Source organism: Rissa tridactyla, chromosome 3 (genome assembly GCF_028500815.1).
Source record: "Rissa tridactyla isolate bRisTri1 chromosome 3, bRisTri1.patW.cur.20221130, whole genome shotgun sequence".
Lineage (NCBI taxonomy): Eukaryota > Metazoa > Chordata > Aves > Charadriiformes > Laridae > Rissa > Rissa tridactyla.
Window position 1 is genome coordinate 63,784,581 of NC_071468.1, and position 20,348 is coordinate 63,804,928.

Here is a 20,348-nt window from a genome sequence, read left to right on the forward strand (position 1 = left end):
GCCTTCGTGTCTCAGACGCTTATTTTTCCAGATTCCCTGTGGGATGTTGTAAAGTTATTGATCTAATTATGAATGTACGGTAGCATCCCAGAATGCGCTTGAATGTCCGTGATTACATTGTGTGACAGCATGAAAACTTGTTTGTACACTTGTTCGCTATGTCTCTTTATCTCACCACCTCTTTCTGAATTTCTCTTGCCTTGTCATAGGTGCAATACATGAATACAACACACACACAGGGTGACAGTGTCATGCTGTCCATGGCTGTTTAAGGAAATGCCCACAATGCTGTAAAGAGCTGATTCAGCACACCCAATGCTAAGGCTGTGAGCTGCTTGCTGCAAAAAATAGTTTCACTCTGTACCAGGAGACTTCCCACATGGAACAAATTCGACTTGCAGAAAGATAGGCGCTGGGTCCAGTGGACTTAATACACATGAAGTTAAATGTGCAGGTTTAGTGAGGCTACGATAATTGTAAAGTTCTCTGCCAACCCCAGAACGGCTCTGTGATGTACTAAAATTAACAAAAGGGGGAAATTAACATATAGAAATATGAAAATATTGCTAGGTGGTAACTTAAAGCATAGGCAAAACTGTATTCCAGAGACAACCAGGCTGTACCTGCTTCTCATGTGTTTTAGGCAGGTGACAGCTGCCTCTCCTCTTATCATAGGATGCACTAGGGACTTTAGCATTACAATAGTATGCTGCTGCACATGCTGAATGTGGTCTTTCCTAGGCCTGAATGTGGCCTAGAAGTCTAGGCAGGTCTTTCCTGTCTGATATGGACAGGATTTTTATTCTAATTAAAGCATGTAGAAGGTAAGAAGGAATAGAGATCTGCTAAGATTACTCTTAAAGAAGCTTTCACTTAAGAACTCTTATAACTAATTAGGCTGCAGTACATTTCCACAAGGGTAGCACCGTAGGAGAAAAAATGTGGATGATATTCTGCAAACAGTGGAAATAACATGTACAAAATTCCTTTTTGCTCTTCACGAACAGCAGTTTTAAAAATGAGTGCTTAATATCATCTACCAAGCAGAATACTGGAAATTCAGCTCTTCATTAGGGAATAGTTGAAAAATCAGTGACTTAATTTTGTAAGGGGTTACCACTTAATTTTGTAAGTGGTTACTTTACTGGAGCAAGTATGAAGATTTTTTTTTTTGTGACTCCTATTGTTTGTGCTGTGCAATAAACTCTAATCTGAGCGGAATATTGAGAAAAATTGCAAATAGCAGAAATGGCTGATTTGTCAGTCATCAGTCTGAGGTAATTCCCCCTGGAATGCCTTCCCTATGCTAACTGGAACTGTACCACCCAGAAGAATAATCCAACTGCTCATTGTTTTCCAGGTATTATTCTCTAGGAGCAATAACTGCAATCCCTTCATGCAGGACACTTCCTGGAGATTAATGATCAGGTGGTGGTAATGGCTCACAGCTGTGCTCTGAGCACTCTGCTTATCCCAGCCTGTCATTATTCCCTAGAAAATTACCCTGCCCTTTGGCTGTAAAGATAAATTACAATGCAAAAAATCAAAATCAAATTAAATATGGATTCACATCCTTAAATTTTAAGTGAGCTATTAGGGACATCTAGCATAAGAGTACACCTGGATCTTTTTAAAATAACCCTGTAAAACCAAAATGTGTGTTTAAATGACTCTCCAAAAGCTCCTCTGAATAGATGTAATCTTGTTGGTACAAGATTCACTGGGAGTGTTTCCTAAAGCATTGTTTGGCAACATCGCAAATGAAAATGAACTGCTTGTCTTTTAGTGCTTATGATGTCATCCTTGGTGGCAACTTCAGATAATTGACATGCAGCAAGAGAATTAATTCACAGAGGGTGGGAGCCACACAGATTATAAGATGTTTAAAACAAACAAAACCCCCTGTTTTCTTGTTTCTTGATTTATTTATTTTTTATTTTTTTAAATTTATTTTTTAAGCCAGTCATCTGAAAATACCTCATTAAATATAAATCCCTATAAATGATAAGGCAAGCATGAATTCCCTTGCTGTAACACTTACACGAGACTCTCTTTATTCATAATGTTAATCTCGGTGCAGGAGAATTTGCAGCGTTAGTACTGTTAAGTCTATGAGCTCTTCCTGTAACAGCAGCTGTTCTGTTCTACTGTATGTAGAACTGCATTCTTTCAAGTGTGCTGAGAGGAGGATCTACAGGCAAGGAGGCTGGGGGTTTTTTTAGCAAGAAATTTTCTTTTCCCCCTTTTTTTTAATTTTTTTTTAAATTTGTTTTTTTATTAAAAAAAAAAAAGGATAGGGAAGATACCATATAGAAGCTCTACTTTTCCTTCAAGTAACATGCTGAATAATAATTATGCTAAGACTGTATTAAATGCCCAGGAAAGACAAACAGGAGCAGGCAAATAAAACTCTGCAGTAATTACGTTGTTTTCCCCAGTCTTCTCCTTCAGTTAAATCAAGTGAAGGCGCAAGAGTACTTTGCTCAAGAAGTTCATCATGATACGTTTTGTAGTGTTACAGTTCTCTCTGAATATGTAATCAGAACACCGTATGCCTGATGAACTGCCATTTGGTAATAGTCTTTGTCCTTGTGCAAACTGAGGAAAACTGCCATCCTGGTTACTCATACAAATATTAATTTCCAAGTTGATTTGTTGTTGTTAGCCCGTTGCTGCTGTTAGTTTTTGTAATGTGTAAAATAGTTTGCAGTCGAGAATGTATTTGAGTCAGTTGTTATTCTAGCTTTATCAAGAAATATTAAAAGTTGTTAAATGGATGGTCTTCAAATATTCCTAAATGAGGGATTTTTAAAAACACATCACTTGCTGAAAATTGTAAATAGCAATTTTGATTTCCTAGATGAAGCTGGTTTTTATTGTTAATGTATTTTGATCTTTGTGTGTATGTCTCCTTTTATTTTCCTCAACTTCCAAGACCGATTAATAGGCCATCTGATTTTAGTTTGATTATTTTCTGTTCCGAATGTAACTGAAACTCATGTCAGTGCATATACTAAGCTCGTCAGTCAGACCAGTTGTTGTATCCACTGCTTTTTCAGAACCACCGGTTGTATAAAAACTTACCAGAAAATTGTTACTTTCTATTGTTACTAACTATGCCAGTTATATGGCATACTTCTTAATTTATTTAAAAGAAATTGTTGGTTTAGAAATGGGAAAGTACATGAGTGCCTATTGAAATTGTCTCATTACTATATGTGTGGCCAAGCTAATGTGTCAAATGTTGGTTCTGACTTGAGAATTACTCATTCCTCTATGTATTAATACCTTCTTTCTTTTCTGTCTTTCTCGGCTGTTTCTGTTCCTGCTGGCTTTCCTCTGTCAATTCTCCAATGCTCCTCTGTAATTAAAATTAATAACTAACAAAACCAACCAACACCGTAGTTATCCCCATTTGTCCCCGTTCAGCATCTTGCAGCCCCATCAGTCCTCTGTCCTACAAGTCCATGAACTGTAGATATCCGGGAGACCGAGCAAAACTTTACGCCTCTACTGATGCTGTTGGACGTAGGAGAGCAATGCATCTTGGAGGGGTAAGCATGCCAGTTGTAGGTAAGCTAATGCCCGGTGCCATGACCACCTGATCGCATTGCTTGTCAGGACAGGAATAGTTGCAAGGATACTTGACGAAGTCTGATCCTCCCCTCCGCGCTGTCCCCAGCCCCTCCAATTTGATTCATAATTGGCTGGATTTTAACTGAAATATTATCACGTGGTGATGTGGCCTGATTATGCACAAAAAAAATCCGCATAGAAAAACACCTGTGTTTGCAGAGTGGCTGCCTTAGCTTCTCAAGAGGCACAGAGGCAGGGTGGGTCCTCTCTTCTCAAGTGGATTCTTTGCTGCCTTTTAAGGCCCAAGCTGGTGTGTTGCACCTTTTCCCTCTGTGGGGAATCTGTTTTTACCAGGAAGCTGTTTTCACAAAGCCTGTAGAACTTTGTATCTGAGGCCTCTAGCAAATTGAGCGGAGCCTCTGAGAGGGGAAGGCATGCACTCACACAAGTCCGTAGGCATAAGCACGCGGAGCACTGTCACATCGGCTTCACTTTCTTAGGATACTAGGCTAGTAAAGTTTTCCTCGTTGAGAAGGAAGAGGTGTTGGTTTAAGAGCACAGTTTGTAAGCGAGGCTTCCCACAGATCACCTGTTCATTCTGAATGATTTGGTAGCAGCACTGTGACCGATCTGAGCTTTCAGAGAAAAATCAGAACAGTGTGATGCAGGCAGACCAAGCTCATGTTGACTGTGCTCCAAGCCCACGGGATGCACTCAGCTCCACTTCAGGTATTGTTTGCTGAACCAGAGTAGTTATATTTTGCCTTGTGCTCTACAGCCTGAGTTTGTTTGGAGTGCGAGAAGAGTGAAGTCATCTCTGCAAACGATTGTGTAAGAGGTGCTTACGTTTTCATTTGGCCTGATGGGCAAAATATCAAGAGGCAGTGCTGCTATTGACATCCTTGTTGGAAGCAGTATTAATGAAAGTCGCGTGAATCATAGCCAGTACTTTATCTTTCAGGCAGATGGTAGTATATTGAAGTTTAAATTAAGGCACAGCACTGGGATATATCAGTAGAGAAATCTCATAGTATGCGCATAGTGCATTGTAATCTCCGGGGCTATCAGTTTGGCACCTATTGGGTCTTTCTCATCGCGAATGTTTTGAGTTTTGTTTTTGGTTTGTGGGTTGTTTTTTATTTGTGTGTGGGTTTTTTTAAATTAAAAAGAAGAAAGGTTGATGCATTTTGGTGGAGGAGACAATTAATACAAAATTGACTGAGTTAGGAGCTGTTTTCAGTAGCCTGTGTGATGTGGAAAGTCTTTTATTGTTCTGTAAACTTTTATAGGAATTCAGTTTTTTACTTTACTGATATTAAGAATCAATGGCAAAAAAAGTATGCACTGTGGAATCATCCAAGAAAAAAAGAATAGGATAATGGTTGTACATTTGAGGGTTTTGAGGGCATCTTGGTGTTCACATATAAGCGTGAAAGCAAAAAGCTTGTGCTATATAGGGACTGTGACTAAGTGTGAGTCTAGGGGAGGAGTGTGGGGCAGGGAGGAGTGTTTTGTTCTTTCTTTAAATGAAATCCAGGTTTTATGGGGAGCAGTGGAAGGGTACTGTGTGGCAATCCTTAAAGATCAAACCTTAAAAAGTAATTTTTTACCTGTGTAAAAATAAGCCTCTCCAAATTAGCCCATTACATCTTAAGACAGTAGCGAGCATGATTAAGAAGGATTCTTGTTGTCAAATGCATGTTTCCTGACAAAGGTGGTGGCAGGTTACGGGGACTATATTAATGAACTTGTAAAACAGACTGTAGAAAGGACTGACTCAGCGCTGCTTTTCTCAGCCCCTCAACCCCTCATCCTTAACTGAGCTTGCTTTGCTTTCTTTAGCCGTGCGGACTCTGGCTTGACTTTGTCTTTTTGTTTGCTGAACTATAGACTGACAAAAAAGAAAAGGAAAGAGGCCATTTGTCATCCAGCTTCTCGGCCAGTTTTAAAGGAGGTCATTTCTCTTCCAACCCCAAAGCTAGATCACCAGCTCCCTCTCCAGTTTGGTAAGCCAAGTACACGCTTAGCTGGAGGTTGAGCTATAGGCAGCTCTGATTGTTCTATTACTTAAATGTGAAACAGTGCAAATTTATTTGGTGATGAAGATGTTTTCTCTCTGCAACAAAGGAAAGACAGTCCTGCTTTTAGAAAAATGTTGCTACTGCTTTGAGGAAGGGGAAGGAGGAGGAAGTTACCTGGTTTCTTCCCTCTTGTCTGGGCTCAGTCCTCACGCATCTGGAGGGTTGCAAAGAGAAGCATTTTGCACGAAAGCTAATCGGTTGCTCCAGCAGTCCTGCTTGATAGCAGAGAAATAAAGAAGTTATTTTATTTTTGGCTGTTGTAGTTGCAGAAGTGATCGGTAGGTTGTGTCCAGCAGACCGTGGCTGATAGTGATTGTCACTCTTTGTGATTACACAGGCATGCATCAAAGTCTTTGCCTTTTTTGCCTGGCACACCCAAGCAGATAACTTCCCCACCTGGTTCCTCCAAAGTTTCCTCTGCTCAGGCACGTCCTCCTTCTCCTGGCAACATCCGGCCAGTCAAAAAAGAGATCAAACCAGAGAGTGAGAAAAAAAGACCAGAAAAGGAAGCTGAAAAGGTCAATGAAGAGAGGACAGAAGAAAGTAAAGGAACTTCAGCAGGTGCTGGAGAATCTGCAAGTCAGGAAGAGCTCACTGTCCAGGAAGAGCTCGCTCAAGGTAAGGAGAGGTTCTCCTTTAGGTTAAGGAATGTCCGAGCATCTCTTATGTTCTTTCCCTGTCTTTCTCTGAAACAGTGTATCTTTCAGTAGTTTTCTGTCAAGTGTTAGTCTAAATTTTTCAGAATGTTCCTGCAGATGTATGTGCGTTACGAGGAAACTGTAAACAGGTCAAAGCCCTCCTGCTTGTAACAGTCAACAGGCAGACCTGCCTCCCGCGGTGGAGCTTCACAGCCCCTTTTCTGCCCTTTCAGACTGGGATTTTGTCCCCCCACATCACAACACAGCTTCTTTTCAAACTGTTGAAGTAGAATAATAATGATCTGAAGACTAATGGTACAGGAAGCCATCGCATAAGGTAGTGTGAGCAGTGAGAATGTATAACTCTAGTAGACATACACAGTACAGTTGTGCTGATAACACGAGCAGCTTACCTGTAATACTGCAAGAGTACCACACCATGGGAGAGATTACCAGGATAAAGTGAAATGCGGAGGAGAATCAAGGAGAAGAGTAAAGAGGAATAGGCAACACTTTTCAGGGAAAACGAGTTATTTTAAAAAAAATATTACCCAACAAACAAAAAAACCCCACACCAACCATGGAAAGCAGCAAGGCAAAAAAGGATGTACACACAAAATAAAGCAATGATCATAAAGCATAGGAAGGGAAAAAGGTAAATCTGAAAATGAAAAATGTAAGTGTCCTAGCAGAGGTTTTCGTCCATTTTAAATATGGCATAAGCTGTCTGTCTCGCAGATGGGACAGAATGGCCATTGTGACCACTAGGATTCCCAGGACGGATTACTTAGGACTTTGAATTTAAAAGACATAGATTCCCCAGTGAATGATTGTCCTTCAGAAAACAGTTTTAAGTATTAATAATCCTGCATTTAACTGCAAGATGTGTAGTTGGGGGTTGTTCTTCTGTGAGAAGACCTGATGTGAATTGATTTCTTTTGTACTAATAAGTTCTGTTACAGTAGTGCCAGCCTGATGCCCAGGTCCTACCACACAAGGTGCAACCACACAAAAATGTAGAGATTCACTATAATAAATGGATGCACCTGTTGGCCATGGGCATGTGAAGAAGATACGAGCTAATTGCCATGTTAGCATGTGTCTTCACTGCTCTTCTGATAACCTTTTGCCTGCTTCCTCTTAAGGAGAAAGCTTCCTTTTAAAAGGATCTTGAGGATACCACGGAGATAACTTTGCAAATGTTTACAAGTTGTAGTTCCCCAGTACAAGGTGCGGACCAGAGGAACATCATCATGCTTATTTGACAGTTTAGCTCAGGAGGAAGAGAGGCTTGATTTCTTTGCAGAGTCAGTCAATACTTGAGTTTGTGACAAGATCATTTAGTATGGAAATGGGTTATGTGTGATAAAGATATTCAAAAGTGAAGTAGTCTGTATTCACAGCAAAGCAACAAGTAGTGGAGAGTGGGGAAAGCGAAGGATACTATAAGTCAAAGTGGTGAGCAGCACTTCAAATTGGATGTCTTTTGCTAAAGCCGGAGGAAGTGACGATCGGGACCAAAGATTGAGACCTCAGGCTAAGCATTTTGTGTGTGAGGTTAGAGGACAGCTTTTGTACTGCTGATGGAGGCTCAAAGTGCCAAAACTTAGCCACTGGTTGAATGCAAGAATTTAGAGAGGGGCGAGTGCAGCATTTGGACATTGCTGATGTCTCCTAGGTCTCTGTTGCAGGTGAACATAGCTGATTTCTGCCAGTTGACTGAACTTGCCTTTCACCTGCCTGGCTCAGCTACCTGCTAGGAGGTAACTCCTCCAGGAGGTCAGCAAGTAATGGCCACTGATGGAGCTATTCAACCTTTTTCAGGCAAATCTCACATGACTTTATGGATGCCAATGAAGTTTTAAAGGTATTTTGGGTGTGCCTGTGCAAGATGTTGTCATCTTTGCTGACAGCAGGGCAGGTGTGCATTAAACAGCTACTTGTTCCACTGGCCAGCTTCAGCACCTGAGCACAAAGCTGTGCTCCCTTCAAGAGTGACTGCCCTGCCTTGGTCCATGTTAGTAAATTAAAAAGGGCTGAGGTGCAGGAACTCTGTCATTTACACTGTTTAACTATTACAAAGGCTCTCTGATATGTTTCTAAACCAGGTTGTAATTGTGGCCTCACATTTTCTTACCTTCTGTCCCCAAGGCTACTAAGAGCATAGCTCTAAAGGGCTCCCAAGATCTGTAGTGATCAAATGACATACCTTTTTATATTTGACCATCTCAGAACTTTCTGAGTTCCCAGCTATGTCTTGGAGATTAGCCCAGGCCTGGACTGTTCCCTAGGGGTGGACTGAATACCTGTTTTGGTAATGTGAGAGAGGCCTCTGGCTGAGGCTAAACTGTGCCAGCTTCCCCCAGGGCTAGAGAACAGGCCCTGGCACTCTTTAAATTACTGGTGTACATGTATCGTTTGAATTCAAGGTGAAAGCCCTGAAGCAGTTATAGAAAGACCTGCATAGTTTTTACTTGACAGAAGAAGACAGCAGAGAGGTCAGCGGATGTGAGCATTCAGCACAGACAAAGTAGGTGAACTTGAGTCTGTGTACATGATGGGGTGTAGGAGGGGGGAAGTGGGGAGGAAACCTCTCTACGAAGTTGTTAGTGAGGTGAGGAACATGCTGTAACATCCAAAGGGGTGACTAGAAATATAGATTTAAAATCATCTCCTGAAGATGCTCTGGATGTAGATTTATGTAGATTTATCAGGATGTAGATTCTAAATGTAGATTTAAAATCATCTCCTGTTCCTGATGACTTATTTTACATCTACCTTCCCAGGATTGGAATCTGATTCCATTAACAGTTCAAAGTCTTCCCTATCCATGTTTGCCTGCATTACCAGCTGTGATTACCCTGGGAATGCTCCCTTCAGTTAGCTTGTGTGTTGGTAATGGTCCCTGGCCTCTAGGAAAAAGTGAACTTGAGGCGCTCTGTGCCTGTGCTAGAAAATGCAAGGCAAACTTATAAAAATGCGAACGTGTTTTACTTGAGAAAAACCTGTAACGCCTTCTCTACCAGGTGGCTAAAGCTGGGCCTGGGTAAAGAATTTATACGATGGCACTATTCAAATCTTAATTTGAACATAAACCATAGTTCACCAGTAGGGGCAAAGCTTGTTAAGAAGCTGTGTTCTGGTCTCACGAGTTGCCACAGGTTGGTGTCCTACAGTTATTGCAGATCACTTCAAACAGTTGATGGTTGAGATCACGAAGTCACCAGAAGTGACTGACCTGTCACCAAAAAGTCTGGCTCTGCTCTTCAGATGTAGGCTATCAGACAAAGAAAATACAATATTGCAGTGTTTCACTTCTGCTCTCTGAATAGAATTGGGCAAACTTAAGACGTGATGGTAGGGACTTGCTGAGTGAGCATAACTCCTGCTGAGCACCTGTCAGCGTTTATTCTTTTGGCAGAAAAGTTGGCTTAACCTTTCAATTCAGCTGTTTTCACATATCCTGTAAAAACAAACTTCCCTTAAGGAATATGAACCCCTAGAATCTAGAAATGTGTTCCTCCTCTGAATCGTTTATAAAACCACATAAGCTTGAAAATATTTTACAGAGTATTTGGAACTATTTTCTGTTCCTTTCAAGAGTGTCATCTTGGCTTCTGTGTCTGTACAAACTAGTTTTCCTTCCCTTCTGTTTTAGCAGCCAGCCCATCCCTATCTCCTGCTCCACCAGCTCTTTCTCCAGCCCCCACAAAGACCTCTGCAGGTACAACTGACCCTGAAGAAGCAACAAGGCTGCTGACTGAGAAGAGGCGCCTTGCCCGTGAGCAGCGGGAACGGGAGGAGCAAGAAAGGAGGGAGAGAGAAGAGCTTGAAAGGTGATTCTAGACCTCTGGAGTGGAGAAGATATGTTTTTAGCAGCTTCCTAGCAGCTTCTTGTGTATATTCTGTTGTTATATTGTGATACATGAAGCACAGTACTGAAGTGCAGGAGGCACTTCCCCAAAAGTTCCTCCCCGAAAACAAATTTTCCTGCTGCGATTTTTTATAGGACCAATACATACATACCTAAGCAGATCTGTAAGGTTAAAACTTATCCCAAGTAGTGCTTTAAAATAGGACAGGAGGAGGGAGCAAATTCTTGCTGTAATGATTCATTGTTTAGAGATTAACAAAGCTATACTTGTTTATTCCAGCTAGAGAACTCTGGTCAGACGTTTTCAACTTTGTGATATGGGACAATGTCTCTTGCTTTGAATTGTAAGATCCCTACCAGGGGTGGTTTGTTTTCTCATTTAAAATCGAGACCCCCAACAATTTGGGAGGGTAACTGATGCTGCATCTCATTTTCTACTAGAAAATGAGTAACCCATCTGGATGCTTACGACTGTCGCTATAACACAAGTTGAACATCTTTTTAGAGGGATGCCATGGCTCTGCAATTTGTTGGAGTTCTTTAACAATATCGTGAACATAGGAACAAGGCAGAGCTAGTTAAAATAGCCTGGCTTTCCAAAAGGTTCACAACATGGTCCCTCTCAAAAAGGGTTGTAAAGAAAACAAGCTGCTGTGGCATAAGAGTAACATGGTGAATAAATAGTAGGACCGAAAGATCGAAAACAAAAGGTAAAGAATAATCAGCTTTCACCCTGAAAGGAGTTTTCAGTCTCTGCTCAGCGCTTTCATAAATGAACTTGAAAGGAGTTGTGGCTGGTGATATAATGCTGGGCTTCGGTGAGATAAAGCAGTTGTGAAGTTTCAGATGTATCTTGTATTGCTGAAATACAAAATGGAAGCTGAATTGCAATACTGCTAAGCATAAAGGACTGCATATAAGGAAATAATCCTAACAATTTATGTGGTGGTGGTCTCTGGGGTAATTATTTCTGAGGGAAGAAATCTTGTTTGGAATTGAGTGTATGAAAGTATCAGGTGAGTCATGGTCAACAAGATAAATTAACTGTTATGAGTTACTGGAAAAGGAGAACAAAATGAAAATATCATTCTGAACTATCCAACGTGAATCCATTTCTTGAATGTTGAGTTTTATATATTTTGAGATAGTAAATTCAGTAAAACTGGGAAAATAACTGCAGACATCAAGGAAGATCGCAAGTATAGAACAGCTCCCATATGAAAATCTGCTAAACAGGTGAGGATTCTTCAGCTGGGAAGACCATCTGCCCTCAACTTCTGAGTGGGGATATGCTGAACTGCAGAGCCCTAAATAATTTGGGTAACATCAAAGGTGATGGGGAAAAGTTATTCACTCCCATAACACAAGGATGACGGGGTATCGAGTAAGGTTAGGAGGTAACATTCAAAAATGAGCCAAATTAGGTACTTTTTTTTGAAATTCAGAAGTTATTGCCACAAGATAAGGTAGGCGCTGAAAATGTATGCTATTTCAAAATATGATCAAATCAAATTACAAAAAGAAGTGTTTTGCAAGATGCATTAAAGTCAATGATACTGTTTCTGATTCAGAAAGTACCCAAGTCATAGATCAGTGGAAGCCAGGCGTATGCTGGAGAAGTATTGGTATTGCCTTGCAAAGTTGTTATGTTCCGTAGGGCTTCACCTTTGGCCTCTGCTGGAAGCAGAACAGACAACTTGGCTTGACCCAGTTCCGCTGTTTTGATGCTTATATGAATGGGAGAGCAGTGCAAGCTTTATCCAGGTGTTCTGCAGTGCTGGTCTCTTAGGTCAGGAATCTGGTGATTTGGGGTTTTTCCATCCTTTTTTAACTTATTTTTCTTGTGCTCATTTCATGATTGCAGGCAAAAGAAGGAGGAGCTGTCACAGAGGATAGCTGAAGAAAGAGCTCGCCGAGAAGAGGAAGAAGCTCGCAGGCAGGAAGCGGAAAAAAAACGAAGGAATGCAGAAGAGGAGCGGGAAAAGGAAGAACGGCTGCGCCGACAGGCAGAAGAGAGAGAACAGAAGGAGAAAGACGAGATGGAGCGCATTCAGAAACAAGTATGGTGCCCTCCTGGAATTTCTATGCCGGTCTGGTTGGCAGCAAAATGGGTGAAGCAACACCTCTTATGCAGCACCTAGATTAGAGGGATATCTAAAATTTCAGTGCTATGTATAAAGTGAATAGGGTTGTGGCAGAGTTCATTCCATAGAGTGGTTCAAAGAGCAAAGGTATTTCTTCTCGGCAAAAACATGTGGTAGGGAGTTGAGTTTTGTTTTGGTTTGGTTTTCCCTTGTAGAATTCATTTATTTAGAACAAGTCCTTTCCTGTTTCTGATAAATTGTGATGAAAAAATCAATAGAGTTGTATTGGGGGATTTTAATGCATGATGTTATACCAGAGAACTCTTTGTCCCCACAGTTCTAGAAAGTCCAGATGCCAAGATAACTAACTATTCAGAGTATTGGAGACATAGCACTGCTGACTTCTAATCCTATGCCAAATATTGCTTTTGTGTGGGGCTAGTGGGAAGGGGTGGGTTTTGATCCCTTTAATCAAGCCAAGGAGAACCTTTACCTGCTGCAGTCCTCCTGAAATCAGAGCAGCTACTCAAAAGACATGAAAGTAAATAAATCAAAATACAATTTTTCAAGTGCTCTCCTTTTTGGTGGGCGTAATGTTGCTTTACTGGCTTCAGCAGTGCCTGTGGTAAGCATTTTGGATAGTATTCTTCTCTTCTTGCACTTGCTCTTTTTGCACTCACTTTCTCACCCCCAAATTCAGCACTTCAGTCTGCCTTGTAGACATTAGTTTGTTGGGTTTTTTTCTTCTGGTATATAATTGCATGTATGCTTCTGAAAATAAATGTTTAAAGGATTGTGTTAGTGAATATAGCTTAGAAGATACAGTTTATTTTTTCAGATGTATGCTGCTTTCTTTGAAATGCTAAACTGGGGTACATCTCCAGTTTAGCACTCAAATAAAGCATGGCCAGGTTTTTTTGGATGTTACAGCCTTAACAAATGAACTGTTGTAGCAGTTCCATCATACAGCACTGTCACTGTCAGGGAGCCCAGCCTCTCTACGGTATATTCCAGACAAGGTTACATTTAATTAGGAATGGAATGGAATGCTTGTGCAAATATACTTGTGGCTATTTGTTCTTGATCTCATTAAGCAATGAATCTATTGGCCAAATAAAGCATTCTGCTGCTTTTGTTTGACTCTCAAAAACATCCACCACTCAAAACATGAATCTCTTGAATACTTTCCTGGCTGCTGTTTTAATGGTGAAGGTTAGGAAATGTATTCCTTGTTTATCATCTGGTGTGCTTTCATCCACATGCCTCAGAAAAGGCACAGAACCAAATATGATGTCTGTTGTTTAGTTACACATCTCTTAATGATATGCAAAACATGGAGATTAATCAAGAAACATGCAATTCAGTCTGAAAAGATCGTTGGTGACTTGTAGACCCTAAAAGAGTCTTTTCAGGGTGTTGTAGATATGCATAGTTAAGCAGATATCGTATAAATCTGTCCTTAAATATTAAATTATTCTTCACTACTTTTTCTTTTACCATCAACTCAGAAAGAAGAGGAAGCTCGCCTAAGGGAAGAGGCAGAGCGGATTCGATTAGAACGCGAAAAGCATTTCCAAAGAGAAGAGCAAGAGCGCTTGGAAAGGAAGAAGGTAACTCAGTACATGCAGAGAAACTGTAATTAGTTTTGCCTTGGCAATTTGCTTCCACCTCAGCTGTAGAAAGTTATCCATGGTATAAATGTGGCTCAGAAAAGCTGCGGTCTTCATCTGTGTAGCCTGATGTGAAAGTGAAGGGAATATTGCCAACAGGAATAAATAATTCATCTTTTTGCAATAAACAGATGCAACTGATAAATGACAAACAGTTGTGGTTTGGGAGAGAGATTTTTAAACTAATGCTGGCAAACATTATTTTACCCCTTTACATTTCATTGTAGAGGCTTGAAGAGATCATGAAGAGAACGAGGCGTGTAGAAGCTGTGGATAAGGTCAGTGCTGCTACTTAACGTGTAAATATTGGGCATGTTTCACTTTAGTGCCATTCTTAATTTACAAAACTGTGCTTCCTTTGTAGAAACCCAATGACCAGCAGAATGGACACATATCAAAGGCAAATATTACTGGAGAAGCAGGTATTGTGTTTAACTGTGCCCTGAGCGCAGCCGGTGAATAAATGCCTACTAAGCACAATGATTTGAGATACAGTTCTGAAACTTGGCACACTAACTGCAGTAAAGAAAACCATGAGAGGAGTATAACTGAAGTCTTAGCAAACATTACTTGGCCTTTCTGTGTAGGTAGTTAGCCATTACTAAATGAGTCAGCTGTTTTAGCAACTTTGTCACATTGTTTAACGAGAGGGAGTTGCTTACAAAGTGTAATTAAGTGAAAAGAAACAAATTGTTTTCTAATTCTGATCACAAAAGAAACTGATTCTATAGTTTCTTTTGCATAGTATTACAGATGCGGTTGTTGCAGACTTACTCCATTTCCTTAAAGGGTTATTTCATCTCAGTCACAAAACCAAACTGTTTGTTATCCAAACATCTCCCTGTGATTTCTCTTCCACACCTGTTGCCTTATTCACTTGGTCTTAATTTCTGTTTCTTTCAAAATTCAGCTCCTACAAAAGCTTAGAGTCTCCCTGTCACGTCCACACTCTTGTTCTTCCCTCCTGTTCTGTTACCTTTATATTTTTTTTTTTTTCTGGTCATTTCAGGTAGTTTTGTATAAGATTTCAATACTTACAATGAAGGAAGCAAAATAAAATGTAGCTCATATTCAACAATCATCAAGTAAGAATTAGCAGTATTTAAAGATACAGAAATCAAGCTATCAAGTGGCTTATCCTATTGTAGCATAACACATTTCTCTTTTGTCTTCGAGTTGAGTAACGTAGGTTAACGTAGGAGACAAATAACAGCACTGGCGGCACGTACTGCCTTTTTTTTTTTTTTAATGTTCAAAGTGAATGCTGTAATTAGCACTGCCAGGGAACGTTTTGACACAGATTTCATTACATCTGTTTGGAAGCTATTTGTTTACATGTCTCGGGGCGTTGCGGGGGGGGGGGGAGTTATAGCACTGTTGAAGGTGCTATAAGCCACTTAAACAGTTCTTGAAACTATAAATGGCTCTATGACCTGTGGCTAGCGCTTTCCTGCCCGAGGTAGAAGACAGTTTCCTAAGCCATATGAGAATTTGGACCTCCATTTCCCCAAGCCCAAGGGAAAGCTGGAGTCCTTGAGTGACTGGATAAAGAGAAAACTGCTGTCACCTTCAGGACTGCTCTACTGTTTGGCTTTGCTTTATCTAGATGTGCTATTGAGTTAAAGGTATGAATGAATGGGCATATTTCAGCCAAATCTAACTTTACATATTATGCTCTAGCAGACTTCTGATTATATACAAATGGTGACTTTTCTCCTTTTTTTCAGTCTGACTGTTTGGCAAAATATGAGAAGACCTTTGTGGGAATGGTCAAATCACACAATGAAACAAAATCCATCACCTTTTTGTCATTTGTTTGGCCTCTGCTTCAAAATAGAAGATAACTCTCCCTTTCCAAAGCAGAACAACTTTCTTCTGCTTTTCTCTTTTAAATGTTAAAGCCAATGTATTCTCCTCTTAGTCCACTTGCAGAAGCACCAAAACCTGTATTGCTAACACCTTTTGTGTAAAAGCTTGCCAAAGATCAGACTAAGACACTTGGTGTAAAAGACTTCAGCCCAAGCATTTTGAGCATAGCAAAACAAGAGCGGGTGAAGGAAAGTCTCCTCAGATGAGGTTTTGGGTAACAGAGATAAATGTGTCCAAGCCAATGAATCCTAAATTATCCTTGTGATTATAGTAACAGATGCTAGTATGGGTGGGGTGCAATTGCTTCCTTTTAGTGAGCTGTATGTGAATTAGTGTAACTGTAGGTACAACGCAGGAGGCTGTAGTACTTTAAGAGAACATCCCAAGACAGGCCAGTAATATCTATCATACGGTCTTTGGATGAGGCACAAGAATACTCTACTTTTTTATTGCTCTTTACATCATCTATAATAGTGATTTAGTACTTGTTGAAAGAAGTATCCTTCCCATGGAGTTTTTTTCCTCTTGATTTCCTTTTGGGTTACAGCCAGTGATCAACATAGGAACCAAGAAAGACCAGTGTATGGAACTGATGATGTGTCCCAGTGTTCTGCTATTCCATTCTCTATTGCTGCTTGAAAAGTACCAGCATAATACCCTGTCAGAGATCAGCCTGTTTTGACCACTGGCTTACGTCTTGGCATAGTGTATATCACTGTAAAATCTTTATTCTTGTCTGTAAAGCTATATCTTTTAAATCTCTGGCATTTACTTCAGACCCGAAACAGGGCTTGTGTGCTCAAAACCTTGACAAAGGAGGGCCGGTGGGGGAAGGAGGGGTGTGTGGGAGCTCTATTTTTTAAAACTGTAGCTTGCCTTGACTGTGCTGTCTGTTGTAGGAAATGTTTTACCCTAATCTGCAGGTTGATGGTGTGGCTTAGTTTTATGAAAACCTGTTTTCTGTCTCTAGTCCTAACCAGTCCTGCGTCTCCCCTGGAACCTGCAGGAGGGCCTCAGCTTCAGCAGGCAGCGCCGTCTCCGCACAACGGGCAACCCGTCACCTGCACGCGTGTGATTGTTTCACATCAACCCCCCGTAAATATGGACAGGTAAGAAGACTGCTAGGTATTGGAGGGCGTTTAGGGGATGAGGGTTACTAGAGTAGTAAATTGTTTTCAGATCCATGTAGTCATTAACTAAAACGAGATACAGCTGGTCAATTTGTCTTGTTTCCCGTTTATTTTTATCTTATCCTGTGTTCATCTTTCACTTAGCACTTTTGCCAACTGATAGGGAAGAATTTTGTAAAAATACAGCAAGTTCTTTGCAGTGTTTCGAACAATTTGTTGCTTGCCAGCAATTATTATGTAAATTGAAACTTAATGGAGAGGGCAGTTTTTTTTTGTTCCTTTCCATGAATTAAGCTTCATAAAAACCACTCTGGATTTGCAGTGCCAATATTCTTGTTTGGAATAATGAACACCGTGCTTTCAGCCTAGATGTTTGGATTTCTGAACTGCTTGAAGCATTAGGAAGTCTTGCTTACTAAGCGAAAGTCCCTCATGTGAGACAAAAAGCCACTCATTTTTGGCTTTGCATTAAAAAAAAAAAAATCTTTGTCCTCTATAAGGAGAATTTGGGGAGGCAGATATTTAACATTGGGAGCTCTCTGTAGCCATGAAGCAAGTCACTCAGACTTTGAGAAACTGTTGAAATGCTTGAAACCTCGGTGTTGAACCGAGTGAAGTCTTTTACATAAGCATGAGCTGTCAGTTATTTCCATTTTAGTAATGCAGAAAGCCAAATAATCCCTTAGTCCTTTCATGTTTTATGCAGGTAGTGCCAGAATATGCAGGGAAAAACTTGAATGTGGGAAGCCGTCATGCAGTCTGTAATGGGCGGTATGCTTCAGGGTGTGATTGGCACTAATTGACGGAGGAATTTGCCCTCTCTCGGTCCCTCCGTATGCCTGGGGGATCTTAGTCTGCTGTCATGCTGACAAGGATGCTCCTGCTGAGAGAAGGTCTGTCAGTGACACTGAGTACTGAGCTGCACTGGATGAGCTGCACAGAGCTGCCTCATAATTGTCTCGGGCAGCTATTAAATGTTAATCACTTGCAGCCTTACATGCACCTTGATGTTTGTAATACAAAATGTGCCGCGCTAATGAATGCTGTCATGTAGCATTAGAATCCGTGTGGAAGGAACCTTGGAATGGACAAAGTGAAGAATGAATAAATGAGACTGAAGAAGAGCGACAAAAGTAGGAAGTGTGTATAAGGCTGTGGCAGGGGAAGCTGGTGTGCCAAGTTTGGGTGTGGAGGGACTCTACTTTAGAGGGACATCCACGCTGACGGGGAAGGCAAAGGCTGAAGTGCTTAATAGCATCCCAATGTAAACTTAGCCCCGGTAGACTGAAAACCTGTTGTACGAAATACGTAGCTTTTAGATTTTAACATGTAGTGAAAGCCCCAGGTGCCAACACCGCTGCTACTGCATCTCACGTGCTGTGGTTGTCTGGCATCTAGATGTACCTGATATCGTAGCACACAAAACAGCAACAGGTGGAGGTGGTCTCTTGTGTGAGCACCTCACTCCAGTCCCAAGAAAGATTTGGGTTTTGTCTGGAAAAGACTTGAGCATGTTTTAAGGGAAAGATAGTTCAGATTTCTGACCAGATAGTTCAATTTCTGACCAGATTTTCTGAACTCGTGGGGAACTTGTGGCATGTGCTTGTACAGGCCAGAGGAGGGAGTAAAGGAGAGGAGGCCTAGAGCAACAGTCGGTCTTGTTCTCCTCTTACAGTGTGGGAAGTTTCATTGGGTCAGTGAGTCTGTTTTGTACAGCACTGGGGTCTAGCCTGAATGCGTGTCTTTGAACAGGACCAGTGGTTGGTGTTCAACCAAACCCAGAATACCTGTATTTGGGGTCACTCCCCAGACACTGCAGGTGCTCCGTCCCTTGCACCAGTAGCGTTGAAGGAGGATGACTCGGAAGCCTGCTAGAGGTTTGTGTGAAGTTAAGGAGTTCTACTCTGGGGGGCTCAGTAGGAAGTTGCCCGACTGCTTACTGTGCTGAACCTTCATCCCTGTTCCCCCCCCGTCACGTCATCCATCCCGTGTCGGCTCTGTGGCAGGGATTCAGTTGGAAATAGCACGCTTGCTTCCATGGTCACGAATACAACGCAACTGAGAAAAATGGAAAGAATTCTGGTGGAGCTAGGGCAATTGATTTAAATATTTCACCATTCTCTGTTGCTGCTTTTGATCAGCAATGCAGATCTCATTGTTGTGCTGGAACTTCATTAGCATGAAGATCATGACAATTGATCTTCATAGGCCCTAATGAAAAGGCTGTGATCTGCTGCATTATTTACCATTATCTATTGTCAACAATTATTAGTTTTATTAATAAACATTTGTTGCAGATGATAGGTTGACACAATCATCTATCCCACCTAATAAGTTTGTCAGAATTTTTATTGGTATTCCTACTCCTGTGATTTAAATAAATAAATTTTTTTTAATCAATTTTAATCAATTTTTGTTAGGCTTAAAGCTTCTGCACTTTGCATCGTGAAAGAAAAAAAAACATATATATTTGCATGTGAATTGAGCTGGTTTACCATGTTAGCACTCAAGGTTTTCAAATAGATCTTACAGGAGTTCTCGGTTCATAAAAACAATTTCTTTTTTCATAGTTGTCTGAGTTAAAATGACATGTCTGAACATGAACATGATTTTTTGTGGTATGTAGTTCTACGTGGTGATGCAAGGGTTCTGATTTTGCCACCTATGCTTGCTCTGAGTATCTTCTCCACAAGTAAATTGGGTTAAACAATTTCATGCTTGAATGCTAATGAAGAATAGTGAATTGTTGGGAGTGACCTTATATCTGACCTGTAAGTCTGTGGTGAGAAGACCCACAATTGAACTTAAATGGAGACACTTCTCATCCAGGTGTAGTATGATGGAAAGGGCAACACTAAATATATTTTAAAATGGAGCGTACCATGGAAATTTTCCAGTTAGTCAAGTGTCTACAGTTACCAATAAAACTGGTAGTTCATGGATGCTACAATGTTTTTAACAGTATGCTAGCTTCTGGCTAGATTCTGGGTTGTTTTTTTTCCAACAAATGGAAAAAATGAATATGAAACAGTAGTTTGAAAATACGATGTAATGTTAAAGTATTTTCAAACTGTTGTAAATTATAAAAGATTCCAACAAGGTTTTTTTCTGGACTCTTTACTGAACAGTAGAATCCTGGAAGAAAGACAATGACAGGAGCTGGGTAACCAGTACAGCTGCCTAATCCATCTCCCACTTGCAGATTACTGCTTCTCCTCTGCTTTCTAATTCTTTACTCAAGTTAGATCCTGCCTGCTACTTCTCAGAAAGTTATTTCAGTACAGTGGTTTGTTTTGACGCTATTTTTCTTATGATACTTATTCTTATCCTGTAATTCCCCCTATTTTTTTTTCCCCCCTGTGCTGCGTTCTATAAATGCCTGCAGTGGGCCTCAGTGAGAGCGGTTCACCGCATCTGCGTCTCCAT

At 40.8% G+C, this 20,348-nt stretch overlaps 1 protein-coding gene across 7 annotated transcripts in view; it reads left to right on the forward strand.

Annotated features, from left to right (window-relative positions):
- MAP7 (microtubule associated protein 7) overlaps positions 1-20,348 on the forward strand; it is a 121,223-nt gene that overhangs the window by 94,236 nt on the left and 6,639 nt on the right. For 6 of the 7 annotated variants that reach the window (XM_054194697.1, XM_054194695.1, XM_054194693.1 and 3 more), the window contains 9 exons: positions 3,430-3,554; positions 5,467-5,582; positions 5,995-6,275; positions 9,954-10,131; positions 12,034-12,229; positions 13,762-13,863; positions 14,151-14,201; positions 14,288-14,345; positions 16,763-16,901. In XM_054194697.1, coding sequence (XP_054050672.1) covers positions 3,430-3,554; positions 5,467-5,582; positions 5,995-6,275; positions 9,954-10,131; positions 12,034-12,229; positions 13,762-13,863; positions 14,151-14,201; positions 14,288-14,345; positions 16,763-16,901 — 1,246 coding nt within the window. The remainder of the gene's footprint in view (positions 1-3,429; positions 3,555-5,466; positions 5,583-5,994; positions 6,276-9,953; positions 10,132-12,033; positions 12,230-13,761; positions 13,864-14,150; positions 14,202-14,287; positions 14,346-16,762; positions 16,902-20,348) is intronic. The other variant, XM_054194694.1, reaches the window with a different exon arrangement.